Source organism: Leucopleurus acutus (genome assembly GCF_964270905.1).
Source record: "Leucopleurus acutus genome assembly, chromosome: 4".
Classification (NCBI taxonomy): domain Eukaryota; kingdom Metazoa; phylum Chordata; class Mammalia; order Artiodactyla; family Delphinidae; genus Leucopleurus; species Leucopleurus acutus.
Genome location: NC_139146.1, coordinates 19,630,078 through 19,656,327, shown reverse-complemented (window position 1 = coordinate 19,656,327; position 26,250 = coordinate 19,630,078). Strand labels below are relative to the sequence as shown.

Here is a 26,250-nt window from a genome sequence, read left to right as displayed (position 1 = left end):
ATAGCATTTGCACATCGAAAATACTTCTTTAATAACCTGTCACCAAGCTGTCCTCCATTAATCTATCTATATCTATATCCTAGAATGTTCAACCCTTGGGGTAATGACCTTCACATGTTTTCGGCACCATGCCTCCTGCACTCTTAAAGGAACTTTGAAAACCGCACGGTGGCTGAGAGCCTTCCGTGAAGCATCTAAGTGATGGCAGTTTGAGGGATGAGATACTGGATCTTACAGGCCATTGATAAGATAAAATAGTCATAGGTGTCTGAAACGGAAAAAAAATCAAGTGTTTTTCACTAGGGAACACGTTGTCTTTTTTTTTTTTTTTTCCATTTCAAGGCCAGTACTTTGAGCTCAAAGCCTCTATGGAAAGAATATAGTGAACACCATGGAATAGGGTAAATTAAGTGACCCTGCCACAGAAATAAGCTTCACTTCCTGCCCTTTCAGAGCTCCGAGTCTCTGGGTCAGTGCTGTGAAAGCACTATTTTCTCTGTCTGTCGAAAGCCCTGACGGGTGGACATGAGTGTGGGATGAGAAGGCAAAGAGGTGAAAGGAAGGCAGATAATAAAAGAATAACAAAGAGTAGTGAGAATGGGAAAGAAAAGGAACATTTAGTCAGGGGAGAGAGACCTGTAGTCCTTAGAGACTGTAACTTCCAAAGCAGTGTCTGTATTTTGGCTCAGAGATGGTTATGCTACACGACTGCTTTCCATATAATTCAGAAAAAGGAAGTGTGAGATTTAGATGATTTTTGCGTACCCTTAGATATATGGCAGCTTTATGGATGCCTTCTTAAACTCAGCTGTGTTTTCTCCTCTTTTTGCCTCTTCACTTATAATAGTTTTCCACCTCTGAAAGGTTATCAAAGGTGACTCTTTATGTCAGGGTAAAGGAGATTCCAAGTATTATCAATATGGGTTTAGCTGGCTTCAAGGGGAAAACTATGAATAAATTTTCTTAACATTGCTTCACTGAGACTACTTCTCTGGACAGAATTGCATACGTCACCATCTTTTGGAAATTATCAAAACATAATCTAACCACAAAGCTACAGTAATCAAGACAGTGTGGTACTGGCACAGAAACAGAAATATAGATCAATGGTACAGGATAGAAAGCCCAGAGATAAACCCACGCACATATGGGCACCTAATTTACAACAAAGGAGGCAAGAACATACATGGAGGAAAGAGAGCCTCTTCAATAAGTGGTGCTGGGAAAACTGGACAGCTACATGTAAAAGAATGAAATTAGAACACTACCTAACACCATACACAAAAATAAACTCCAAATGGATTAAAGACTTAAATGTAAGACCAGACACTATAAAACTTTTAGTGGAAAACATAGGAAAAACACTCTTTGACATAAACCACAGCAAGATCTTTTTTGATCCACCTCCTAGAGTAACAGAAATAAAAACGAAAATAAACAAATGGGACCCAATGAAACTTAAAAGCTTTTGCACAGCAAAGGAAACCATAAACAAGACAAAAGGACAACCCTCAGAATGAGAGAAAATATTTGCAAATGAAACAACAGACAAAGGATTAATCTCCAAAATATACAAACAGCTCATGGAGCTCAATATAAAAAAAAAAAAACAAACAATCCAGTTAAAAAATGGGCAGAAGAGGGCTTCCCTGGTGGCGCAGTGGTTGAGAATCTGCCTGCTAATGCAGGGGACATGGGTTCGAGCCCTGGTCTGGGAGGATCCCACATGCCGAGGAGCAACTAGGCCCATGAGCCACAGCTACTGAGCCTGCGCGTCTGGAGCCTGTGCTCCACAACAAGAGAGGTCGCGATAGTGAGAGGCCTGTGCACCACGATGAAGAGTGGCCCCCGCTTGCCACAACTAGAGAAAGCCCTCGCACAGAAACGAAGACCCAACACAGCAAAAATAAATAATAAATAAGTTACTAAACTCCTACCCCCAACATCTTCTTTAAAAACAAAAAAAAGGGCAGAAGACCTACATAGACATTTCACCAAGGAAGACATACAGATGTCCAAGAGACACATGAAAAGATGCTCAACATCACTAATTATTAGAGAAATGCAAATCAAAACTACAATGTAGTATCACCTCACACCGGTCAGAATGGCCATTATCAAAAAATCTAGAAACAATAAATGCTGGAAAGGGTGTGGTAAAAAGGGAACCCTCCTACACTGTTGGTGGGAATGTGAATTGATACAACCACTATGGAAAACAGTAGGGAGGTTCCTTAAAAAACTAAAAATAGAACTACCATATGACCCAGCAATCCCACGACTGGGCATATACCCTGAGAAAACCGTAATTCAAAAAGAGTCATGCACCACAATGTTCACTGCAGCACTATTTACAATAGCCAGGACATGGAACCAACCTAAATGTCCATCGACAGATGCATGGATAAAGAAGATGTGGCACATATATACAATGGAATATTACTCAGCCATAAAAAGAAACGAAATTGAGCTATTTGTAGTGAGGTGGATGGACCTAGAGTCTGTCATACAGAGTGAAGTAAGTCAGAAAGAGAAAAACAAATACCATATGCTAATGCATATATATGGAATCTAAAAAAAAAAAAAAAAAAAAGGTACTGATGAACTTAGTTGCAGGGCAGGAATAAAGAGGTAGACATAGAGAATGGACTTGATGACATGGGGTAGGAGGGCGAAGCTGGGGTGAAGTGAGAGTGACATCAACATATATACACTACCGAATGTAAAATAGTTGGCTGGTGGGAAGCAGCAGCATAGCATAGGGAGGTCGGCTTGGTGCTTTGCGATGACCTAGAGGGGTGGGATAGGGAGGGTGGGAGGGAGGCTCAAGAGGGAGGGGACATGGGGACACGTGTATGCATATGGCTGATTCGCTTTGTTGTGCAACAGAAACTAACAAAGTATTGTGAAGCAATTATACTCCAATAAATATCTAATAAAAAGCAAAAAACATAATCTAGAACATTCCCTTTTGTAGAACCTCTTCTACAGACTTTCAGTATATATCAAGCAAAACGCTTAAAAACAAGGTTTGAGTGACACTTGGAATAGTGAATTAACAAATTTAGAATTATATTTTTTATTACTTTGTTGAAATAAAGTGACATTTAGACTTTGAATGCTTTTCTATTCTCTTCAAACAGAATTTGAAGTTTTAAATTTGCTCTACATGAGCTCTGTCAAAAAATAATTCATTTTAGGTACAAGGAAATAAATCTTTTCAAATACCACATAATGAATCTTTTCAACGGGAGTAGATATCAGTGATATTTATTTTCTTCTTTTTATTTTCCCACATTTTCCAAAATTTTTATAATAAATATGTGTAGCTTTTATATTAGAAAAGAATGTAATGGAATAACAAATAAAATTATACTAAGGCCAGATCTCCAGAAGGACAAGATGTGTGTTGATGGATGTAGAGGGAATTTGGCGCATACAAAAGGGAAAACCCTCCCACAAAATTTTCCTACCATTTTCTTTCAACTACTTACCTTGAATTATATTGCTAGTCACATTTGTGTAGCTCACACCTAAGTGTGAAAAGCTGCAATAATATCTGAAAAGCAGAATTATCACTTTTTCTGTGATCTGATACCACAACACTAAATTAAAAAGATTAACTCAGCATACAGAAAATAATTCAAGGAATATATGCCTAGAATCATCTTCTTAGGTGGATAACGGGAGGCAAGAACCTGCTGAAAAACAGTCTGACTTGGACCCGATCTACGAAATCTCCTTTTGCCCCAGATTTAATAGGTAGAACCATCCAAAATGCACGGCAGACTGTAACAATTAAATTTAAAAAATGTTCCACTATTAATGTATAGGTCTTGTAAAAATAAGTAATTCTGCTTGACTGGAGATGATGTCCAGAAAAAAAGTTCACTCATAAAAAAACAAAAAAATCTATTAAAGCAAATCAATCTGCTGTCCTTATTATTTCTGGGTTGACCTCATGTCTATGGCTCACCATTTTGAATACTGTGGATTTCACTTGTGGATTTCAGGTACAGCCGTTTTTGTCACAAATAAAATGACTTTAGTCATTCATTTAAAATTTTATATTAACCTTTTGACTTTCAGTCTAAAGAGATATACAAAGGGCTTCCCTGGTGGCGCAGTGGTTAAGAATCCGCCTGCCAATGCAGGGGGCACGGGTTCCAGCCCTGGTCCGGGAAGATCCCACATGCCGCGAAGCAACTAAGCCCGTGTGCCACAACTACTGGAGCCCATGCGCCTAGAGCCCGTGCTCCACAACAAGAGAAGCCACCGCAATGAGAAGCCCGCACACCACAGCGAAGAGTAGCCCCCGCTTGCCGCAACTAGAGAAAAGCCCACGCATGGCAACAAAGACCCAATGCAGCCAAAAATAAAATAAATTTAAATAAAATAAATTTTTAAAAAAAGTGATATACAAATGTTTGGGCCAATAAACAGTGCATGCAAAACTAATACTATTTCTATATTTTCTATATTGGGTGCCACCATACAATCAACTACAAAAGAGGAAGAATTTGGAAGGGAGACGATCACACCACATCCCTCCTTCAACAAAAGAGAAGTCTTGTGTACTACTTAACGCTTCCAGAACACAGAGCAGCACCGTAATTACAGCTCTCTGATCTAGTATATACCCATCCTCAGAGCGAATTTATCACAGCTCCGTGGTGAGAAAGGAAAATCATCAGGTCGTTTCTGAACGACGCTCCCAGTCCCTCGTGGTTTTAAATCCTCTGGGCGAGACTGATTCGGGAGCAAACTACGGAAGGCGCCTGGTGGCAGCCTGGAAGCGGAAGAGCGCGCAGGGCAGCCGGGGTGGAGCGCACAGCTTACCTTGAACTCCTTCTCTATGTTGGCCAGCTTGGCCAGCTCGTTGCTGAGCTCCAGGGCGGTGAGCACGGGGTCCTCGCTGGACAAGGACAGATACGCTGGGCTGGCCAGCCCCTTGTAGGCATTGATCCTCGAGCGCGAGTGGCTGAAGGAGTCGTGCCTCTGCTTCTCCGTGCAGTCCCCGCACTTGCAGAAATAGTCGTGCGGCCGCTCGATCCTGGCGCCCTTCATCAGCAGCATGTGCACCACCTCGTACTTCTGGCAGTGCGCCGCCAGGATGATGGGGGTGATGTCGGGGGAGAAGCGCGTGCCGTCCTCGTCGTAGGCGTAGAAGTCGTCGTCCTGCAGCTCCTGCTCACAGGGGCTCAGGGTGAGGCGCTTGCTGGCCGCGAAACCCGGGTGGTTGAGGATGGCCTCCACGATGCGCACGTAGCCCTTGCTGATGGCGAGCAGCAGGGCGTCGCCGATGCGCGCCAGGTTCTCCTTCTTGAGCAGCAGCTCAGTCACCTCCAGGTGCTCATTGCCCACCGCCAGCTGCAGCGCGTTCTGGCCCATGTAGTCCACGCAGTTGACGTTCAGCGTCCTGGACTCCTCCAGCATCTTGCGCACCACAGGGATGTTACCGTACTCGGCGGCGTCGAGGAAGCGCTCCTCCTCGGCGGTGAGGCTGGTGCCCCGATCGTTGAACATGAAGGCCGGGCCCCGGACAGCCTGGCGCCGGCCCTTCTCGCGCATCACTGTCTTGCGCCTCAGGGAAGGGCTTTCCTCCATTGACCTAATCAGCAACAGCAAGAAGAAGAAGAAGAAAAAAACCCCAGATGCATAATATTAGGGCATATTGCTTCCTCCCAGATGTCGGGCCATTTCTGGAGTACACAGCAGCCACCGCGCACATCTGTGGCCCGAGGACAGCCAGGTCCGTTGCTGACACCCGCCTGAAATTTACACCTGTACCTAACACGGCGTGCTAGAACCCAGAGAGGGGCCGGAAGCCCTTCAGAACAAGAGTTCCTGTTCCGTAGAAAATGACATTCACAAGGAATAATAATATAAACGATTTCCAGACACCCCGCGTCTCCCTTGCGACCCTGGCAAAGATGGGACTCATCATACCTTGTGGAAATAACCTTACTACTGCTCTTAAAAGCCTTGAAAATAGGGGCGAGCAGGTACCTGGCACCAAAGCACTAGGCTTGAAGGCTAAAGAAATTAAAATTTTCAAGAATTAGGCCAGAACAATCCTCTCAAGTCACTGCATATTTTTAACTAAATAAAATCATTGACACACACACACACAAAGCCCAGTATTTAGGCCAAGTATTATCTTTCAGGATCTTAGATTTGCTATTTTTTTTTCTCTTAAGGGTATCCCACTCCACTCCCACACCCCTCCAAAAAACTTACAAGATTCATTTTTTTCAATAACACAGACAAGATTTAGCAATTATAAAATGAGAATATCAATCTAGATTTATTTTTTGAAAATAACTGTGTCTTTGTAGTGAGTTGTTTAATTACCAATATTATATAGTTACCTCTTTGAACTAAAAGGGTATGGTATGATTTATGGTTTAAAAATCACTAGTATTACTTTATGAATAAAGCAACGACCATTGACAAAATAGCATTCACATAGTCAGGGGTTGAAAACTAACTAGAGAGGCACTGTCCTCCGCGGGGACCTGGAGGTGGGCATTAGGGAGCATCTCTAGCAGGTGAACTCAGAGGCGGGTAGCAGCGTCCACTCAGTTCTCAGTTCTGTGGGCCCCAAATTAAGAAAGGAGCACTGAAGCCACTGGCAGAGGTTTCCCAGATAGAGACCAAAGAAATGTGGCCAGGCAAACCTACAGAGGTAAGGAAAACAAAGAAGTCCCCCGACAAGCTTGTAAACTTGTCCAAGGGCAGAGGGTGCTGTGACTGGCCCCCCATTCTAACGACTCAACTAGTGTCAGGTGATCAACTTTAAAAAATTAAATATAGTATTTATATATACACACACATTTATATGAATATACACATATGTACACACACATGTATCTATGTGTAGGAATTTCTAGAAAGCAATACAAGAAGCCTTTCATTGTATTTATACCTGGGGCTCTGGGGAGTGGAACTGAGGAGCACAGGGGAAGGGAGATTCTTACTTTTCACTTACAGCTTTTACACATTTTGAATAGTTTTAACCATAGTTTGAATATTTTTATTAAAAATAAAATTTGTTTAAATTTAAAAAAATCTTAATCCCTTAGTTGACAAAATTTTTTAAATATAGGTACATACTACATTATACATAACCATTACACTATAATCTTTCTGAAGCTAAATAAATGCCATGTGTTTGACTATTATTAGTAGGTGTGGTGTGTAGAATAGTGTGCGGAGTGAGGTGTGTAAAGTGTGTGGTGTGTGTGTGTGGGAAACAAGGAGGTGCAAGGCTGGTTGGGGGCGTGTGTTTTGTGTGTGTTTTTTTGTGTTGTGTGTGTGTGTCTTTGTTTGTAGAATGATGATTTTTTAGGTGGACAAGAACTGGGAAATAGCATTCACTGAACTGCATAGAAGAGACCTTTGTTTCAAGATCAAACTCTATGACAAGGGTCTTTTTAAAAATCTTAAAAATACTGTCATTGTAATAAATTGACATACTTATTACATTAGTAGTACTGACTTCATTAGATTAAATATTACTATTAAGCTACAAACCGGTACTCTTCAAATGGCTAGAACTTCCATATTGTATAAATGATGAATTTTGTGCTTACCATTGATAATATATTGACATTATTTACGACTACAGAATATATATGCAGAATATGTAAGTCTGCAGAATTCCAGTCTATCTCAGACGGGTTATCTTTGGGGAAATAAACTCATTATTCAAGTGTCACATCTTAATGGAATAGGGCTTTTTATCTAATGATTGCTACCTACAAAGAAAATAACTCATAAAAACCCTACCTTTTCTCCCAAAAGAGAGTGATCTGAAAATACCAGAAAGTGATTCTTTCATAAATTTTTTCTTTGCATTTCTTAGTATTTTAAGGTTTTTTTTCTTAGTATCTCTTCTTCTTTTGGAACCTATACCTACGTTTTGTGTATTTGAGCTGAAACGTGGGGTTTTAGTACTATACAACACAAGTGACATGAGCCATTTTGATTTTGTCTTTAAAAGATTCTAACACTGAGTTAAGTGTGAAGTAAGATTTTTCAGTTAGAACAAGTTATACTGCTATTTCAAAATAAAAGTACTGACTTAGCGCTACTTGTCTTCATGGTGAATCCACATAAGAAGTGTCCTTTTTTTTTTCTTAACTTTCCTTACAGTATTAAGATAAGCTTCATGAATCTGGACTGATAAAATGCTATGAGTCACACAATCAGTTCACCCACAATGCATTAGCATGGCCTCAATCTTGGCTGGTCTTGACAATGCATCTCCTCTGGCATGAGAAATAAGGAAAGAGTGAGGGTGAATGGGAGAGGATGCCTAACCTTAGTAATGCTAACGCTAAAATCATTTTGCCAGACATTTTCTTACCTTTAGATCCTCACCCAGTGGGTCAACTCATTCAGCACTGCAAGGGTGCATCAGACAGTAAAAGCATTGGAGAACCACTGACCTAAATCAGTTGCCCTACAAGCACAATGTGCAAGCTCCTTCATGGCTGATATGGATGGCTGGTAATATCTGATTGCTACGGACGGCACTCTGTACCACCACAAATCCGTATGTTGAAGCCCTAATCTCCAATATGGTATGTGGAGGTGAGGTCTTTGGGAGGTAATCAGGGTTAGATAAGGTTATGAGTGTAGAGCCCTCATGGTGGAATCAGTGCCCTTGTAAGAGGAGAAAACAGAGAGCTTGTTCTCCCTACCCTCCCACCACCCCCTCCCTGTGAGGACACAGTGAGATGGTAGCCGTCTGCAATCCAGGAAGAGAGCACTCACCAGAACCTGACCATACTGGTACCATGACCTCAGACTTCTGGCTTCCAGAACTGTGAGAAAATATGTTTCTGTTGTTTAAGCCATCCAGTCTGTGGTACTTAGGCGTGACAGCCCAAGCTGAGTAAGACACTGACCATACATCTTAAGGCAAAAGAAAATGTTTTCGTGCTTTATGAAACAAACTTTGGATTCCTAGTACTTGTCCAAACACTTAAGCGGATAAAAAGTTCTTCCCGAGAAATATTTTTGTGCACCCAAAGGCAATCCTTTGCTCCATTCTATTCAGAGGCAAAAATATAAGCAATGCTCCTCAGTTTCCGTAACTTTGCCATCCACTCATCTGACTTCTAACAGTGTGACTTGAGGCCCACCTTCCTCAAGATCACTTGGAATACCTGTTAAAATTCAGATTTCTGGGCCCCATTCTAGATGCACTAAATCACTCTCAGGGGTGGGGCCCTGGAATATGTATTTTAAATGGGCATCCTTTGCAATTCCCGCACACACTGAAGGTTGGAAACCTCCAGTATAAAAACGGTGATATCCTGGATCAATGACCCCAGGCTCAGAGGCCCGTAAACACTTGTCACACTGGCCCTGCCAAAAGCAAAGTTGGAATAACATGTTTGAGCAGCGCAGGCTAAGGGACAAGCAGCCTTACATTCACTTAGGTTCCCTACCCTTTACTACCACTTAAAATTTGATCTTCAGGATGCTATTCACCTGAATCACTGTAAATGAGAAGCCTGTAAAATGCCTTCACCAGTGACCATTTAATGTCATGCTCTTTCTTTTACCAAGGATTGATATTTTTAAAGGGTTACTATGTTTCCTTCAAAACTGCCTTTAAAGGGTTAAAGAGGTTTTCCATTATAGTATCTATTGTACCTTTTATGAGGATTCAAGTGCTAAAATCATCCTAGAATTGTGTATCAAGAAGCTTGTCTCTCCAGATGAGTTTGCTTCCCTTGATCTAATAATATGAACTGTATACCCTTGTCTTTTTTTGTGGCCCAGGGTACCCAGGAATTTAGCTTAGATCTAAAAATGCTCAATTACCATCAGTATCCTAACCCAGGTTTCTGGCACAGTCTTTCCCCTTCTCCTAAATCATTTCTGACATAGATTTTAAATCAGTTATCCTGTGTTCCATGTGTCTTAAACCTATTTTATGGTTATCTAAATTCTTTTCTGAAAAACAGAGTATTAATAAATACCCCCTCATATAGGCCACCCCTGCCCACATTCCTGGATGGTAAGGTCATGCTTTATTTGTCATTACCCAATGCCCCACAGGGAGTAGATACTCAATAAATATCTATTCAACTGAGTATTCAAATCTCTTCCTGGGCCCTATCCTCTCCCTTGGCTTCAGCTCCCACATGTACAACCATCTGTCCTCTGGTCATTCTAAAATGTCCCAACTCACGTTCTCCCTTAAACCAGCTCCCCTCCTAACATTTGCATCTCAGGCTAGATATTCAGGCTTAGCAATTTCAAGGTCATCTGTGACTCACTGTCTTGATCCTGTCAGTCACAAAGTTCTGAAGCTTCTCCTTTGGAATGTTGCCTGTACCTGACCTTTCCTTCCAATTCTCATTGCCAACGCTATCCTCCAGATCTTTATCTCGTCGCGGCTGCATTATTAGGACAGCTTTCTGGCAGAGACGGCACAAGGGAAGGCAACGAAACTTTACTGAGTTCCTGGTATATGTGTCTGTTTCTCATGCACTCTCATATTTAATTCTCGGAACATTGCTAGGAAGCAGGTATTATTTTCTGTTTCATAAATAAGAAAACTGAGCTCAAAGGAAATTGCCCAAGGTAATACACAGAGTAAAATGCAGAACTGGGATTCAGCCTAGGGTCTGTCTGACTCCTATGCTTCCTGGCATTTCGTGCTGCTCCTGATTTCCTCTTTGTATCCCCACAGACATCCCCAGCACCTTGCACTTCTTAAATTCGGCTTTTACTGTCACACTTCTCTCTCTTTTTTTTTTTTTTTTTTTTTGTGGTATGCGGGCCTCTCACTGTTGTGGCCTCTCCCATTGCGGAGCACAGGCTCCGGACGCGCAGGCTCAGCGGCCATGGCTCACGGGCCCAGCCGCTCCGCGGCATGTGGGATCTTCCCGGACCGGGGCACGAACCCCTGTCCCCTGCATCGGCAGGCGGACTCTCAACCACTGCGCCACCAGGGAAGCCCCACACTTCTCTTAAAACCAAACCAAAACCAAAACCAAAACAACTAGGTCCTCCAGCTGATTTTCAGGGATGCTGACAGCCTGCCCCCCCATCCCTAACCAACCTTCTCCTCCCTGTGCTTCAGATTCATTCTTCACTGTCTTATAAACATATTATTCTGCTTATTTCTGTACTGTAAAGGGTACAGGTATAAAATATCCTATACCATCAAGGATATTTTTTTGAAAAATTAGCAAGGTGCTTTTCGATTTTGCCTTTCCAAATACCAGATCTTGACCCTGGTTAACTCGGGGACATCTTGCTTCAGCCTTGGGGTGTGGGAGGGATGCAGTATAGAGTTGCATGAGTTTAGGGGGAAATAAATTTTAGAGGAGGAGTGCACATAGAGAGATCAAGGTAATTTTTAGTGTTTTTTTTTTTTTTTTTTGCAAGAAAAATGGGGTTTTGTAAGCAGAATTTGGGAAAAGGGAAATTGTCTTGAGGAAGAATTTGCTTAGTTTCTTTATTTCTCTAATTAATTCCAAAAGAACCTGATCGCTGAGTGCTCTCGTCACACAGACAAGATAATTCTCCCACTTTTGACACCAAAGCAATGGTGCTTACTGTCCTGGGAGAAGAAAGAAATAGCAGAAAGGAAGTAAAAGTCAAGATGTGGATTTAGTAAGGTGAGGAACCACTGAGGGTAGGGGGATTCTTGCCCTGCTTGTTTGATTTGGAGATCTGGAACAGTCCTGCCTGGTTAAGTAGGGAATGGTCTGGGCTTTCTCAAGCCACCCTCAGCTTCCATGTAGTGTGGACCCTGCAATGAGAGCCAGGGAGCCTGCACCCAGACTAAGGATGACCAGCTATGAGCTGGATAGAGGATGTTGCAGGCACCCAGCTTTGTAGCCCCCGGGAGCTGAGCTGAAACCACATATGCCAGCGAGCACATCTGGGTGACAAAGTCACGTCAGCCAAGATCAAGTTACTGCCACTGACAAGCAGCACCCAGCAGACAATGAAGACTGCCCAGAGACCAGAAGAGTCAGAGAATAGCACCCTTTCCTCCCTCCAGGGGACACGTAAGCTCCCCTCCCCCAATGCCCAAATGCTACAGAGAAGAGCAGGGGAACCAGCAGCTTTCCAAGAGCCTGAGCAATTTTATCCAAGTGAGACAGTATTTCTTAAAAAGGAAACTTACTTTATATTATCAAACTAAGATCAGTGAAATTGGCCTCACAGCATCCCTCCAGAGTGCCCTGAACCGGGGGTGGCCATGCGGACCAGAAAGAAACTCCAACCCCTCATGGAGATTGCAGAGAGGAATCAGTAAGCAAAGGTCCCTTAGACACCGGCTCGCAGCACAGGGAGACACTGTTCTAGTTGACTAGATCCCTGCGATAATGCAGGTCAAGGATTCCCTTCTTATTAACCCACATAATTGCTTAATTAACTTAATTGCTTAATTTACTGATTGCTTAATTCACTTGCTGAATGAGAATGAATGCCTGTTTAGCAAGCAAAAAAAAAAAAAAACAGAAGTTTAAAAACTAATTTAAACCACAGATTGAACATTTGGTCAACTTTTCTCCCCACTAGTCAGCAGGTAGGAGGCTCAGGGGAAAGGCCTGTTATGAGAGCTACATGCTGCCCATACAAGTTGTTCTGGTTTCTTGTTCCTGCTACACCTGCCTCTGGGATGTTCCTTTTGTTTCTATCCCTGGGCATACTCTTATTCTTGCCCTCTGCCAATTCAAATCCTTCCTACCTTCTGTGGCCCAGCTTACATTACACCTCTGGAAACAGAGGGTAAGGCTTCACACGGTAATAACTAGAAGACCTGCAAGGTTCCGTTCATTCCGAAATGTTGTCTTCTGAACCTTTCTGAAACCATTCCTGACCACTTCAGCCTGACCTTTTGCAATATTGCTAGTCTGCCCATAAATCTATACACTTCTTTTTCCCTCTCCTTGATTCTGTCTCCTTGATTATTGTCTCCTATGATATTTATGTCCCCTAAATCTGGTTGAGAATAAATGCCCCATGCTTCCTATCTTATTTTTCATACTTCTTAGCCACCTCTATAGTGCCTAATATAGTGCAGTATATGTTCAAAAATACTTGTCAATTGATGCTAATTCTACAGATAAAGTGACTCAGTCAGAATGTTAACGTCCTTAAGGTCACTGAAAGGAAGAGAATTAGAAAGTGAGAGCTCAGAGGTTCTCTCCTAGAGTCTCTCTATTTTACCATGCTGTCTCTAGGGAACAAGAAAAATGAATAACAAGTTGCAAATCAAAATAGCACTATTAAAATATAGGCTGAGCTTATGTATTGGAATACTTTGGTTCTATAATCACAAGCTCCGTAGCACTCAGCAAAAAACGGACATTATTAAAGAAGTCCCCTCAAATCTTTTATTGAAGTGAGGTGAAGAATTCAGCAGCTACTCAATCTATCTAGCAAGCCAGCCAGCAGCCAGGCAAAGTAAACACCACCAACAATGTGAGCCAAAGCAGGAAGAATAACAGTCAAATTGCTTTGACTAATCAGTTCACCACACTGAAGGAGGCGCATGTGCCCACCGGCTAGGATCCAGTCCGTCCTTCTGTGAAGGGCAAGCAAAGCAGGAGGAGCCGCGGAAGATAAGTAGTGAGAAAGGCACAGAGGAGGGGGAGAACGTGTTCGAGAGCCACCACCGTGTTAGCTACCGTATTAGGGATGGTGATAATCGGAAGTGGTAATGAAGGTGGGAAGCAGCAGGCACCTGACGGAGGACAAGAAAGTCAGAGATGAAAAGCCAAAAAAGAGACAAACCCCACAGTCCCCCAGGGAAGCAGGCACCTGTCAGTCAGTGTGGTCGCCTCTGGAGACATCTGACAGCTACACACTATGCCTACGTGTGAGTGTGCTCGGAATGAGGAGAGGGCATCTGACAGCCTCGATAATGTCACGTTTTGAAAAATCTCTCATACGTGTATTTGTGGAGGGGAAGTAGAGTGGCGGGGCACTCTGAGCTTGAGGAGCCCCGACGGGCACCAGCGTGCAAGGCTTGAGAGAGGCAGCCCAATCAGTCCGACTGCCTGGTGTAGCGGGGACAGCGCTCTGGGTAGCGCCGCTTTCCACACCACCTGCTGCTGAGCCTGCCTCTACCATCACCACGCACAGTCCGACAACACGCTGTCACGACCGCGGCCAAAGCAGCAAGACAAGGCACTCCGCTTCAGAAACAGGAACGCGTCACTTTCATGCCTAAAGGGTCCCACCCCAGAAAATGGTTAGAATGTAGAGATTCCAGAACTTCTAAGTCTGGGGAGGGATTTGGATCTCCACAGTAATTAATTTCCTGAGAGTTTCTGTTGGCCAGGGTTACATTCAGAATTCTCCATGCATCATTTTCATAAATCTATTAGACATCTGCTAATTTTGATATATGCCCTAATGACTCAGTCGGAGACAAGAAGCCGTTGTTGGAGGGAAGCTCCTGTCTCTGCTCTTCATCGCTTTCCCCGTCATCCCTCTCAGGAAAGTTCTGGAGACCCTTTAGCAGCTAAGACCAGAAAAGCAAAAAAGCTTTTAAGAGTGTGTTGTTCCCTCTAAAAGTCCACTAGGAGCAGAGGTGAGGACCCCTAACCACTGCCTGCATGAGTTCTTGGTGATGCTTCTTAAACGTACGTGCCCAGAAAAGCGTTTAGGTAAATGCCTTCTAGAACTGAGATGTTTCTGTTTCCAAGAACTGCATTTTGTGTGTAACTCCATCGAGCTGACTTATTATGGTTTTGTGATTAACTGCTTTCATGCCAGTCTCCTCAATAATACTGTAACATACTTAAGAGCAGAGACTGTCTGTCTATAGCTCTATATGCCCGGCTGTTAGTACGTGGCTGATCAATATCTATCTCTTGGAGGCACAGATGTGTGTGTGCTTAAAGCGTTAAGACTGAAGACCTAGGGAACACTTTTCCCCTTCAGATTCAAGCATACCCTTGGTCACATAAAATAATGTGTGGAAGAGTGGTGGAGGGGAATTTGGAGTAATTCTTCTATAAAAAAGAATGTCATGAATACATTAATATAAGTTAATTATCAGGAATTAAAGTAATGTAAACAATCATTCTTCTTTCAAAACAGATTTCTGCTTAATCACATTCAATTCTTAGTTACACCACAAAATAACTGACGAGTCTTACAGCTTGTGATTTTGATCTTACATAAAGTTACATTTTGTCAGGATAATCTGAGGGCAAATGGAGGATACGTCTTAGAATTAATAAGCTTTTAGAGTTAATAATTAAGCTTATTTTCAAAAACAAACTCATTTATTAAACTCAGTACTTTCTAAAACTAATTTTTGTTATTTCAGGAAGATTAGTGACAATGAAATTAGAAATGAAGTACAAATTCAGTCTATAATTGATCAAGAACGTGAGATAAAATGAACTCAATAATAAAATCAAAAACCTCTACTGACCCAAGAGAAGTTCCTATTCGGCTATTTAAACATATTAGTCACTATCAATTAGATATATATTAACTTCCAATGTTATTAAAAGCAAAAGGATCTGGTTTTCTATCATTGTCATCCATATCTGAAGTCAAAAGCCTGAGGTTTTTAGATTCTTGTTCCCATTTCATCACCCTGCAACCTATTTTTCAACAGAGAACCCATATGCATCAGTCCTATTTGACAAAATGTATTTAGAAATGCAAAACTGGTGTAAAATATTTAGTAATGTCATGCTCTTTCCTTAACACGTCATGCACTTGTGGACATTTAAATCTCATTTTTTAAAAAAAGGTCTAGGGCCAAATTCATATAGTCACCTATTATTTGAATAGTGCAAAAAAAAGAGGGGCGTTTTCTTTTGAATAGGGGAAATTTTCTGACTAGATAAGTGTAGACAAATACCCCTGACCTAGATACTCAATTAAAGACAAAATGCTATAACAATCCTAATTATTCTCATAAAGTCACTGCTGAGCCCCTTATGCACAAGTGTGAATTTGGCACCCATAGCGCCCAACTCCAGACCTTCTATCTGGGGCCAGATTCCTCTGTGTACACCCTGAACAGGCCACTCTTCTGGCTCCCCTGTCAGACTGATAACTACGTAGTGTTGATTGCCTGAAGGGGGCTATATCAATCCTGAGCCAGGAAGTTGAAAGTATTCCTTCCTATGGAGAGCAGAGAGCTCTGCAAAAACAGTTGTCTTCCCCCCATTACATTTCCTGTGAAGTTTTATAAGGAGAAAACATGAACAGACAGACGTTTGCTATCCTAGCACAGTAATGAAAAATTCCTAAAGGTCTAACCTACTCTTCAGATGTTGTCCAGGATCCATTTACCTCTTTGATATTAAGAGAAAACCATAAATGATATTTGGCAGGGGTCAATTGTTCCTTGAGATATTCTTATCTCCACCCACCCACCCCCGCCCAATTCTTTTTTTTTTTTTTTTTTTTCCAGTACGTGGGCCTCTCACTGTTGTGGCCTCTCCCATTGCGGAGCACAGGCTCCGGACGCACAGGCCCAGCAGCCATGGCTCACGGGCCCAGCCGCTCCGCGGCATGTGGGATCTTCCCGGACCGGGGCACGAACCCATGTCCCCTGCATCGGCAGGCGGACTCTTAACCACTGCGCCACCAGGGAAGCCCCACCCCGCCCCGCCCAATTCTTAATCCTCCTACTTAGTTTAAAACTTTCTCAAGTTGATCTGCCATCAGTAGTCAAATTGAAATGATGAATTAATTGAATCTCATAAATGAGTTAATACTAATTATTAGTTTCCTGTGTTGCTCCTCCTAGGAGTAAGTGCATCTAAAATCTCTTTGAGGATGAGAGAAATGCTTAACCCAAACTCGGCCACAGTGTAAACATTACAGTCAAAGGAAACTGGAGATTTCACAAGGCCTGGGGCTGCTGTGAATTCAACGTCAACCTTCAGCTTCAGTTTCTCAACTGGACTAGATGAAATCCTTTTCGACTCAAACATTCTATTCTTCATCATATTCTACATCAGTTAAATTTAGGAAGTGTGATTCTAAGATGATTTTAGTTGGGGGACTTCAGATGATCCTCAAATCACACTGTACTATCTACTTCATTTGCCTAATAAGATCAGTCATAATTAAGAATAGTCGTCCTTCTGCAACCTTGGTTCTGTTAATAATACTGTCTTCATCTGGGCTTAAATATCTAAAACACGATTGTAAGCATGTTTGGTTTCAAAATGATGGAATAAAGGCCTTTCTCACCCCTTCACCTCTCAAAAATTACCCCCTAAACAACACAGAAAACAAAGAACACAAATTTCATCTTCCATGAAACCAGAAGTATTTGTAACTGCACTCCACAATATATGAAAAGGAGATAAGTTGGAAGAATGGTGAATGATTTAACAGAGAGAAGGAAGGTCTAACCAGAGTGCCTGTAACAAAAAATAAGCTGATCCACCCAATACTGGAAAAGACTTGGAAACTAAGGGCAAAAGAAATCTCAGAAAGCAGAGACAAGGCAGGAGCCTAAAATGGAGGAATCAGCTGAAATTTTGTGTAAGTGGTGTGTAGTAACCCTCCCCCTAGATTGCTAACCTCCAACTGATATGATCAAGTGACAAACCTCCCACATCCCTATAAGAAATATAGGATACGAAATCTCTGGAGAAATAGAAACAGAGATTCTCTAAATGGGGGAATACCAGGTCCAGGGGAGGGTAGGAACTAAGAATGGGGGGAACCCTGGCCAGTTCCAGAATACTAGCAGCCAGGTTTATTATCTCCCAACCCCTACTCCCTTGTGACATTAAAAAAAAAAAAAGATACTGCATCTCTGAACTAAGAAAGAATGCTATAACAAAGGAATATTCATAAGACAAAAAGAGCTCTTAGAGATTAAAAATATAATAGATAAAATGGAAAAAATTCAGTGAAAGGGTTGGGAAATATAGCCAAGGAAATATCTCAGAAAGAACAGAAAAGACAATCACTGGAAAACAGGATAGAAGAGATACAAAAACTAGGGGATCAGCCCAGGAGATCCAAAGTCCAAATAATAGGTTTCCAGAAAGAAAGAAGAAATATGAAAATAACAGGTAGGAAATAATAAAAGAAATAATACAAGAAAACCTCCCAGAAGCAAAGGGCATAATCTCCAAATACTGAAAGGGTTTACCAAGTATCCAGTTCACTGAATGAAAAAAAAGACCCATATCAAGGCATATCATCTAGACATTTCAGAACAACACTAATGATGAGATCATTCTAAAAGCTTCCTGAAGAAAAAAAAAATTAAAAACCACAAACAAAGGAAGTCAGAGGGTTTTGGAAGGGATGTCTTCAGGAAAACACACACAGTAAGAGACTGTAAAAGGTTTTGCTAAAGAGGCAAGAACAAGATGGAACACATATTTACTCCATGAAAAACAACTAATTATAAAAGAAAAGAAATGCAATCATACTATACTACTTGACTCAGCAGTGAATAATAGTTACATGATCATAATAATGAAGACTTTAAGTAAGATATTAACCACAAATTGTACCAAACCATGTGATGGAGGATGGGGGAGAATAAAAGGTATAAGTGAGTGAAAATTGTTGCCTGAGAATACTGATGACATCTAAAAACATGAATAACAAGATAGCTATACCCGAAGGAGTTTTAAGTGGAATGAAATGGAGGGGACAAGCAGAAAAAAGGAGAAAATCAGGGAACTGCCACGGGTTTGCTGTTGTTCTTATAAGCCACATTTTTTAGTATTAAGTTTTAAAACTATATTCTTGCATTATTTTGAAACTATATAAAATAATTTACAACAAACCAACAAAAATGACAACTCTCTATTGTACATAGTGAAATTGCTACTCTACAGGATAAACTAAAAATATAATTCAAAGTTTCAGATTATTAAAGGTCTCAAGTCTAATGCCGTGCTGTACTATTCTTGAAAATTATAACTATGGAGAAACCTGCCTCTTCCTTAATAATGCTAGTTTGACTTCAGTCCTTAAAGTCCAAATTCCTATCCCTGGAGAATCAACAGTGACTTGGCAAATCTCTGACTTCCACTCCAGCGGTGGAAGGGAAGTGCTACTTCCAGCCTGAAACAAAAGCCAACATGCACAGCACTGCTCTCAATCCCACAGCCAAGCTAAACCTAGACTGGAACATTTTCACAGGCCAGTACCATAGAAGCTAACATCCAAGTAGACAATTTGGGTTACGAGGCATTGTGTACTCATCTTCAGATCCCCTATCATACAAAGTTGACCATCAGAAGCTCTATTATTTTTTTAAATCTTCTAATCACTCTGTGGCTTTATTTTATATAACTTTCAAAATAAAAATTGAATATATTTATGGTATATAATATGATGATTTGATATACATATACAGTTGACCCTTGAACAACACGGGTTTGAACTGTGCAAGTCCATTTGTACACATATTTTTTTAACAAGTATATTGGAAAAAGTTTTGGAGATTTGTGACAATTTGAAAAAACTCATAGGCAAACTCTGTAGCCTGGAAATATTGAAAAAACTAAGAAAAATTTAGGTAATGTCATTAATGCCTAAGATATATGTAGATACTAGTCTATCATTACATAGGCATAAGGTGAGTGACATTTAATTATAATGTTTAAATAATTAAATAATATATTTTAAATATATTTAATAGCAATATGTTAGTTTTCTTACTGTTTTATAACTTTGCTTTCAAAGAATTACATTACCATATAGTATGCGTCTCTCTCTCTCTTTCAATTGGAGAAGACATGTGTCAGCCTATCATCACAGGTAAGTGGTTTTAAAAAAACATAATTATGTTTCCAATACTGTATTATGAATATGGCATGGTAATAATACCATATGCCACAAGAATTTTATAACGGTTCATTCGTTATTTATAGGCTACTGTGAAGCAGCCATATCGATTACACTAGGCTACCATAAAGCAATCATATTGCTGCTTCTTCGTTATCAATGCATGAATCATTATACCTGCAAGTAAATATGAATTTCTTTTTCACATAATTTTTGACGTCTAGTGTTAGTATCAATAATACATATAATGTCTGCAGTGTTTTGTATCATATAAGACAATATCGTTGTAGGTACTGACAGATGATTCATTTTGTAAACAGATGACATAAGCATGGAATCAATAGATACAGTACAATACTGTAAATGTATTTTCTTTTCCTTATGCTTTTCTTAATAACATTTTCTTGCTCTTACTCTATTGAAGAATACAATTATAAAATATGTACATATAACATACAAAATCTGCGTTAATCAACTGTTTATGTTAACGGCAAGGCTCTGGTCAACAGTAGGCTATTAGTAGTTAAGTTTTAGGAGGAGTCAAAAGTTATACATGGATTTTAGACTGTGCGGGGAGTCAGCACCCCTAACCTCTGGGTTATTCAAGAGTCAACTGTACATAGTGAAGTGATTACTGCAGGCAAGGTAATTAACATATCCAGCTTCTCACATAGTTACATTTTGTGTGTGTGTGATGAAGAAACCTGAAATCTACCCTCTTAGCAAATAGTCCAAATATGGAAACAACCTAAGTGTCATAGACCCATGAATGTTAAAAGAAACTGTGGTATATATATATATATATATATATATATATCTGGTGTATATATATATATACATGTATATATATATATATCTGGTGTGTATATATATATATATATATATATATATATACAATGTAATATCAACATTATTCAGCCTCTACAAAGGAGATCCTGTGATTTGTGACAACATGGACGAACCTGGAAGACATTAGGCTAAATGAAATAAGCCAGACACAGAAAGAAAAAAACTGCATGATCTCACTTATAAGTGGAATCTAAAAAAGTCAAATACATAGAAGGAGAGAGTAGAACTGTAGTTACCAGGGGCTGGGAGGTGGGGAAATTGGGGAGATGTTGGTCAAAGGGTACAAAGTTGAAGTTATGTAGGATGCATAAGTCTAGAGATCTAATGTAGAGTATGAGGACTATAGTTAATAATACTATATTGAATACAGAAGCTGTATTATTGATTTACTAAATAATCTTTAGAAATTGACTTAACTTCACTGTGTATCAATTTCCTCATTTGCCAAATGGGAAAACCTGCTTTAAAGAGGTGTGATTCAAGTTAATTCATTTAAATGACAGCATGAGGTATAATATAAACACAAATTACTGCTTTAATTATGACAAATTTTTGGCAGCACTTCCTCAAGAAAAACTAAACAGAATCCTCTCTCTTTTTTTTTTAAGTACGTTTATTATAATTTTTTTTTTTTTGGCTGAGAGGCTTGCGGGATCTTAGTTCCCCAGACCAGGGACTGAAGCCAGGCCATGGCAGTGAAAGCACTGAGTACTAACCACTGGACCACCAGGGAGTTCCCCAGAATCCTCTCTTCTAGAAGCCTTTCTCTCTTAAAGATAACACTGCTGAGAAATCTAATGACTTCTTGCATGTATGTTAATGAGTAAGGATTGAGTCTTCTTACTAAAAGTAAGACGAAACACAAAGTTTTTCCCTTTATTTACCAAATATTTGCAAACTATGGGTCAATTCTTCCCTTTTCTTGAACCTCTTCTCTCTAGGCAGCCTTGTCTTAGTACCACCTACTCCTTCGTCTTTTTCCGTGTCTTCTGCTTGCTACTCTTTCTTTCTGCCCCTCTAAACAAAAAAGTTCCCCTCAGAAAACTAGCTCAGGCTCCCTTTGTTTCTCTCTTCGCACTCCCTCCTTGGGTAATATCATGAACTCACACAACTCTATAACAATTCCCATTAGACGCTCAAATTCTCCCAAGCTTTAAATGTGCATCTTCCTGCTTGACACTTCTATCAAAATTATCTGAAAACTCAGATTCTACTCTGTTTGTTCTTTTCTTTTCAACAATGACATCACGATCTTAGTCATCTACATCAAAATCACCAAGTCATCTCTGACCCTGCTTTCTCTTTAAACCCCTGATGGACAGTTAGCTGCAAATTCCCATAGATTCTTTGTGTATTCTCTTTTCCTATCTCTCCCCATTCCATCCCACCAGTCCTACACGATTACAGATCCTAATCTCAGCCTGGAAAGCTACAATAGCCCCCTAATTTATTTATTCACATTCTGCCAATTGCCACTTCAATCCATCCTGTTCTCAGAGTGGCTTTGATCAAACTATTGCCGCTTTGAAACAATCAGTGGCTCCCTATTGCCTCCCCTTGACATACAAGATCCTATACATTAATGCCCCAAATAAGCTATGTTTCAGTAAAACTCAATTAATATTCCCTGGACATGCCTGGCATTTTGGAAGTGGGAGGGCTTGAATTAATTGCCCATCCTGTCTCTGCCTCCTATCCTATTTACTTTTTAAGGCTCATAAAGGTTTTCTTGATTTCTCCACAACCTTGTGTTGTCTATTTCTTCTTTGCACTTGACTCATCAGAGCTCTATTCTGTGTGTATGTATTTAAGCACTTATTTTACTCTAACTTACAGCATAATTGTTCATACGTAGTTTCATTTCCATCTCTCCCTTATGAGATTTTAAACTCCTTGAGTGCAGTAAAGTTGGCGTACTCATCTTTGTGGCTTACTGTACCTAGTCTGCACTTTGCACATGTAAACGCTTAAGAAATGCCTTTGAATTAAAACTCATAAGAACTGCCTTCAAATGCTTTTGGAGTTCATCAGACATATTTAATAACTAAAAACTTCTAGAATGAGTTAATCTTGCCAGTGACATACTACTTGGTCCTAGATTTGCAAACAATTGGGAAAAAAGAAGTTTTGTTTTGAATCAATGGTTGGATAAAGAGTTCTATTAAAGGATTAAAAAAAAAGTCTTCTTAGTGATATAGTAGATGACACTTTTCCTCCTAAGTCAGTCTGTTTAAAATTCCCAGATGTAATACTGGAGCATGGAGCAGTGAAATGAGCAATGAGGGTTATGCTAAGGAATCCTTTTGGTAAAAGTGGGATTCTACCCTCGGCATTCTGCTGGATGTTAAATTCGGCTATTCTGTTCTGCCTACTGAAAATGACCCTGGGGCTTTGGTAGACTGGGTATCCTTCTCCAATTCCATTCTGGGGCTGTATGCTTACTTTTTGAGCTATTAAACTGTGGCCATATTCTACTCAAAGGTGGAATAAAGAGCTAATCTCTGCTACAGATATCAAGTTAGTCTCTGCCGTTACCAAGTGACAGGCCTCAAAGAAACAAGAAGAGTTTGCTGCTCTACCTCTAGAAGGAACCTTTATTAATGGATATCGCCTTCAAATGACTGGGTCTTTTCAGCCAGCTGTATTTACTTTACAAAATAAGTACACTACAACATTTACCTGTTGAATTATGTAAAGTCAGAAGTTAGATAGGAAAGATGTTCTCTTACGAGTTAGACATCGAGGCTACATTAGAATTTGTCCCAGTGCTTTGTGTAATTGACCTCAAGCTTCAAAAAGCAAACTGTGTAATCTCTGCTCCCCCCTACGTTCTCAGATAAGAGTGCTCTGGTGTCCCATTTATTGTGGATTTACGATAAAAGGAAAAAAAAACCTAAAGAATCAAGAAGTTGAGCTGGGTTATAAAAACCAAATTGGCAAAAGGAAAAATGGACAACGTCTTAAAACCTTAGGGAGGCGGGGAAGCGAGCTGGCCGCGCTTTAATCCGAAAGGACCTACTTTCCCTCCATTTCCTGGGCCATTTCCAATCCAGGCTAAACTTCAGCAAGAAGTGAACCACACTAGGAAGCGTCGCTCGTTTTAAATCAGAAACCTTCCCTAGACGACCTACTCCCAGCCAATGATTTGCGTTTTTAATAGGCAAGTCCGGCCGAGCCAGGTGCGGGCTCTGACCAGCCGAGCAGTGCGCGACCCGACCGGTTCGAGGTCGCCCCAGAAACCTCGCACCCCGCCTGTGGGCAGCTTGCGGGCAGCAGGGGGCGCTGCGGAACTTCCGTCCCTTCCCGGGAGAACCCCTTCCCCGGCCCAGGCGGTTAGTCCAGCCCGTCACGACTGGCCCTAAGTTCTCTACCTCCTAGAAAAGACGCCCAAGGTACGTGACAAAAGAAACAGCACGCGCCCTATAAAACGTCCTCATCCTGAGTCTCGCGGCTGGTTAAAGGCTGTTTCCAAGATTTAGCAATTAAGAAAAGTTGTTCTTTCTCACACATTAAAGCGCGGGCCTCTACCTTTCTTTAAAAAAGAAACAGCTACTGACCCTGAGCCGCCTGGGAACCACAACTAAGTACCTCAAAGCGGTGCCGGCGGCCGCCCCGCGGCCGCTCTCTCCCCGGGAGACCCGCTGGGGCTTCGGCTCCAGTTTACCCCCAAACTGTGACTGGACCGTCGGGAAAAGAGGTGACAGGGCAAACCTTCACCCCACACCGCCCCCTCCCTTCTCCCCACGCCCGACGGCCGGGAGCGTCGGAGGGGACTGAGGCTCCCAGGGTGGCTCCACGCTGAACGCCGGGAGGAAGCCGGGGTTCGAGCTCGCGCCGGTGTCTAAGCACCCTTCCCCTTCTTTGACCTCCCGGGGTAAGCTCCGGGACCCCGGGGTCTATCTTCCGCGAGGTCCCCTGACCACAGGCAGGGGCACGCCGGTCCTCGGTTGCTGGAGAGCAGGCGTCTGCTTACTGGAAAGCGTGCCTGACGTCCGTTGTGTCAGTCCGCGGGGCTGTTCCGTGCGCTCGAGCCGGGACGGACACCCCGGCCACGCCTTCGGCACCCCCAAGTTCTCTACAGAACAGCACCAAGGGTGCGAGACCCCGCCCTAGGTCTACCGTACACCCGAGCCGCCCCGCATAGGACTGCGGTGGAGGGTGGGCTCTGAGGGTCCGGGGCACATCGCGAGGCGGCTGTGGGCGCGCCTTCCCGCACCCCGCCAGGCGCGGTCCTCCCGAGGCGCGGGCCGCGGGCCGGCCGGGTACTCACATGTCGGGCCCCGGCGGGAAGGGCGGCAGGCAGTAGTCGTGCGGTTCCCGCTGCAAGGGCGCCAAGCGCGGCTCGAGCCCCCCGTTGACGCCCCTCCAGCCCCGTCGGCGGCGCTGCGGCTCCGGGCCTTCGTCCTCGCCCTCCTCCTCCTCCTCCGGCGCGGGGAAGGTCACCCTCGCTTGCTCCTTGCACTTGCTGACCTTGGTGGACATCGCGCCGGCCGCGGTCCGAGCGCGGGGATGCCGGCCGGCGGCCTCCTTCTCCACCGCCGCCGCCGCGCGGTCTCCCCGCGGCGCCCCTTCCCTACCTTCCGCGGCTCCAGCAGTCCCGGGCAGCCCCGGGCGTGGAGGCAGGAAGAGGGAACGGCGCGGCCCGAGACCGAGCAGTTAGAGGCGGGAACCAAAGCCGTGTCGCCGCCGCCGCCGCCGCCCACCATCAAACCGTGGGGGAAGCCGCCACGCCCGTGGCTGTGAGGAGGAAGCCCGGGGCCGAGCGGGCCGCTGGTACTGGGAAACGCTCTCCCGCCCCGCGGCGGCGGCGACGGCGATGCCCTCTCCGTGCCCGTCTCCTGTTTCCGACAGCATCACTTGCTAGGACAGTACAGTTACTCAGGGTGAAGGAGAGAGAGAGAGAGGGAGGAAGGGAGGAAGGGAGGGAGGGGGAGGGAGGAAGGGAAGGAGGGAGGGAGAAGAGGGGAAGAATCAATTCGTTATCAGACAGTGAGAGCTGGAGAGGAAATCAGACAGACCAGCAGGTAGGGAGTAAGGAATCAGAGAAACTTCCCTCCCCAATTTCCCCTTTCTCTTACAAAAGAGCCTTTCTCCACTTAGAGATACAAGTTTCCCAAGGAAGGGAAAAGGAAGTCGTCTGGCTTGTTAATTTTCCTGCAGTTGTATTTACCCTGTTCAACTTTATATTTGTTTCAACAAGCACCATTGGTTCGTTGTGTTACTTACTCTAAGACTTCGTTGAACCTACAGAGGTTTAAGTACATTTCCCCGAGTGCCAAGAATGGTAATGTTTTAATCGTGCATGATGTTTCAGGGGTTTTTTTTTTGTTTGTTTGTTTTAAATGAATTTCAGAACATCTAACAAGATTTATATACTTTCCAAGAAATATTTTCCAGCAAAATTTAAAGTATTCTTTTTAAAACTTAAAAATTGCATTTTAAAATTCAAGAGCAGTATTTCTTCTGGGAGAAAAAACTTGTGTAATTTTAGTCAGAATGAGTTTTAGGGATCAAGGAATTTATCCCTCGTTTTAGAAATAAGAAAACTGAGGCCTAGAGAGACTGAGTAAACTACTCAAGGTAGGTAATAGAAAGCTCAGATGAGACCTAGGC

The 26,250-nt window shown here is 42.3% G+C and overlaps 1 protein-coding gene across 3 annotated transcripts in view; it reads right to left on the bottom strand.

The window, feature by feature from the left end:
• Positions 1-25,119, bottom strand: part of TRPC3 (transient receptor potential cation channel subfamily C member 3) — a gene marked incomplete at both ends in the record, with an annotated part of 80,145 nt that extends 55,026 nt beyond the window's left edge. For all 3 annotated transcript variants that reach the window (XM_082838595.1, XM_082838596.1, XM_082838597.1), the window contains 2 exons: positions 4,840-5,611; positions 24,908-25,119. In XM_082838595.1, the coding sequence (XP_082694721.1) occupies positions 4,840-5,611; positions 24,908-25,119 (984 nt within the window). The remainder of the gene's footprint in view (positions 1-4,839; positions 5,612-24,907) is intronic.
• Positions 25,120-26,250: the final 1,131 nt, after the last annotated feature.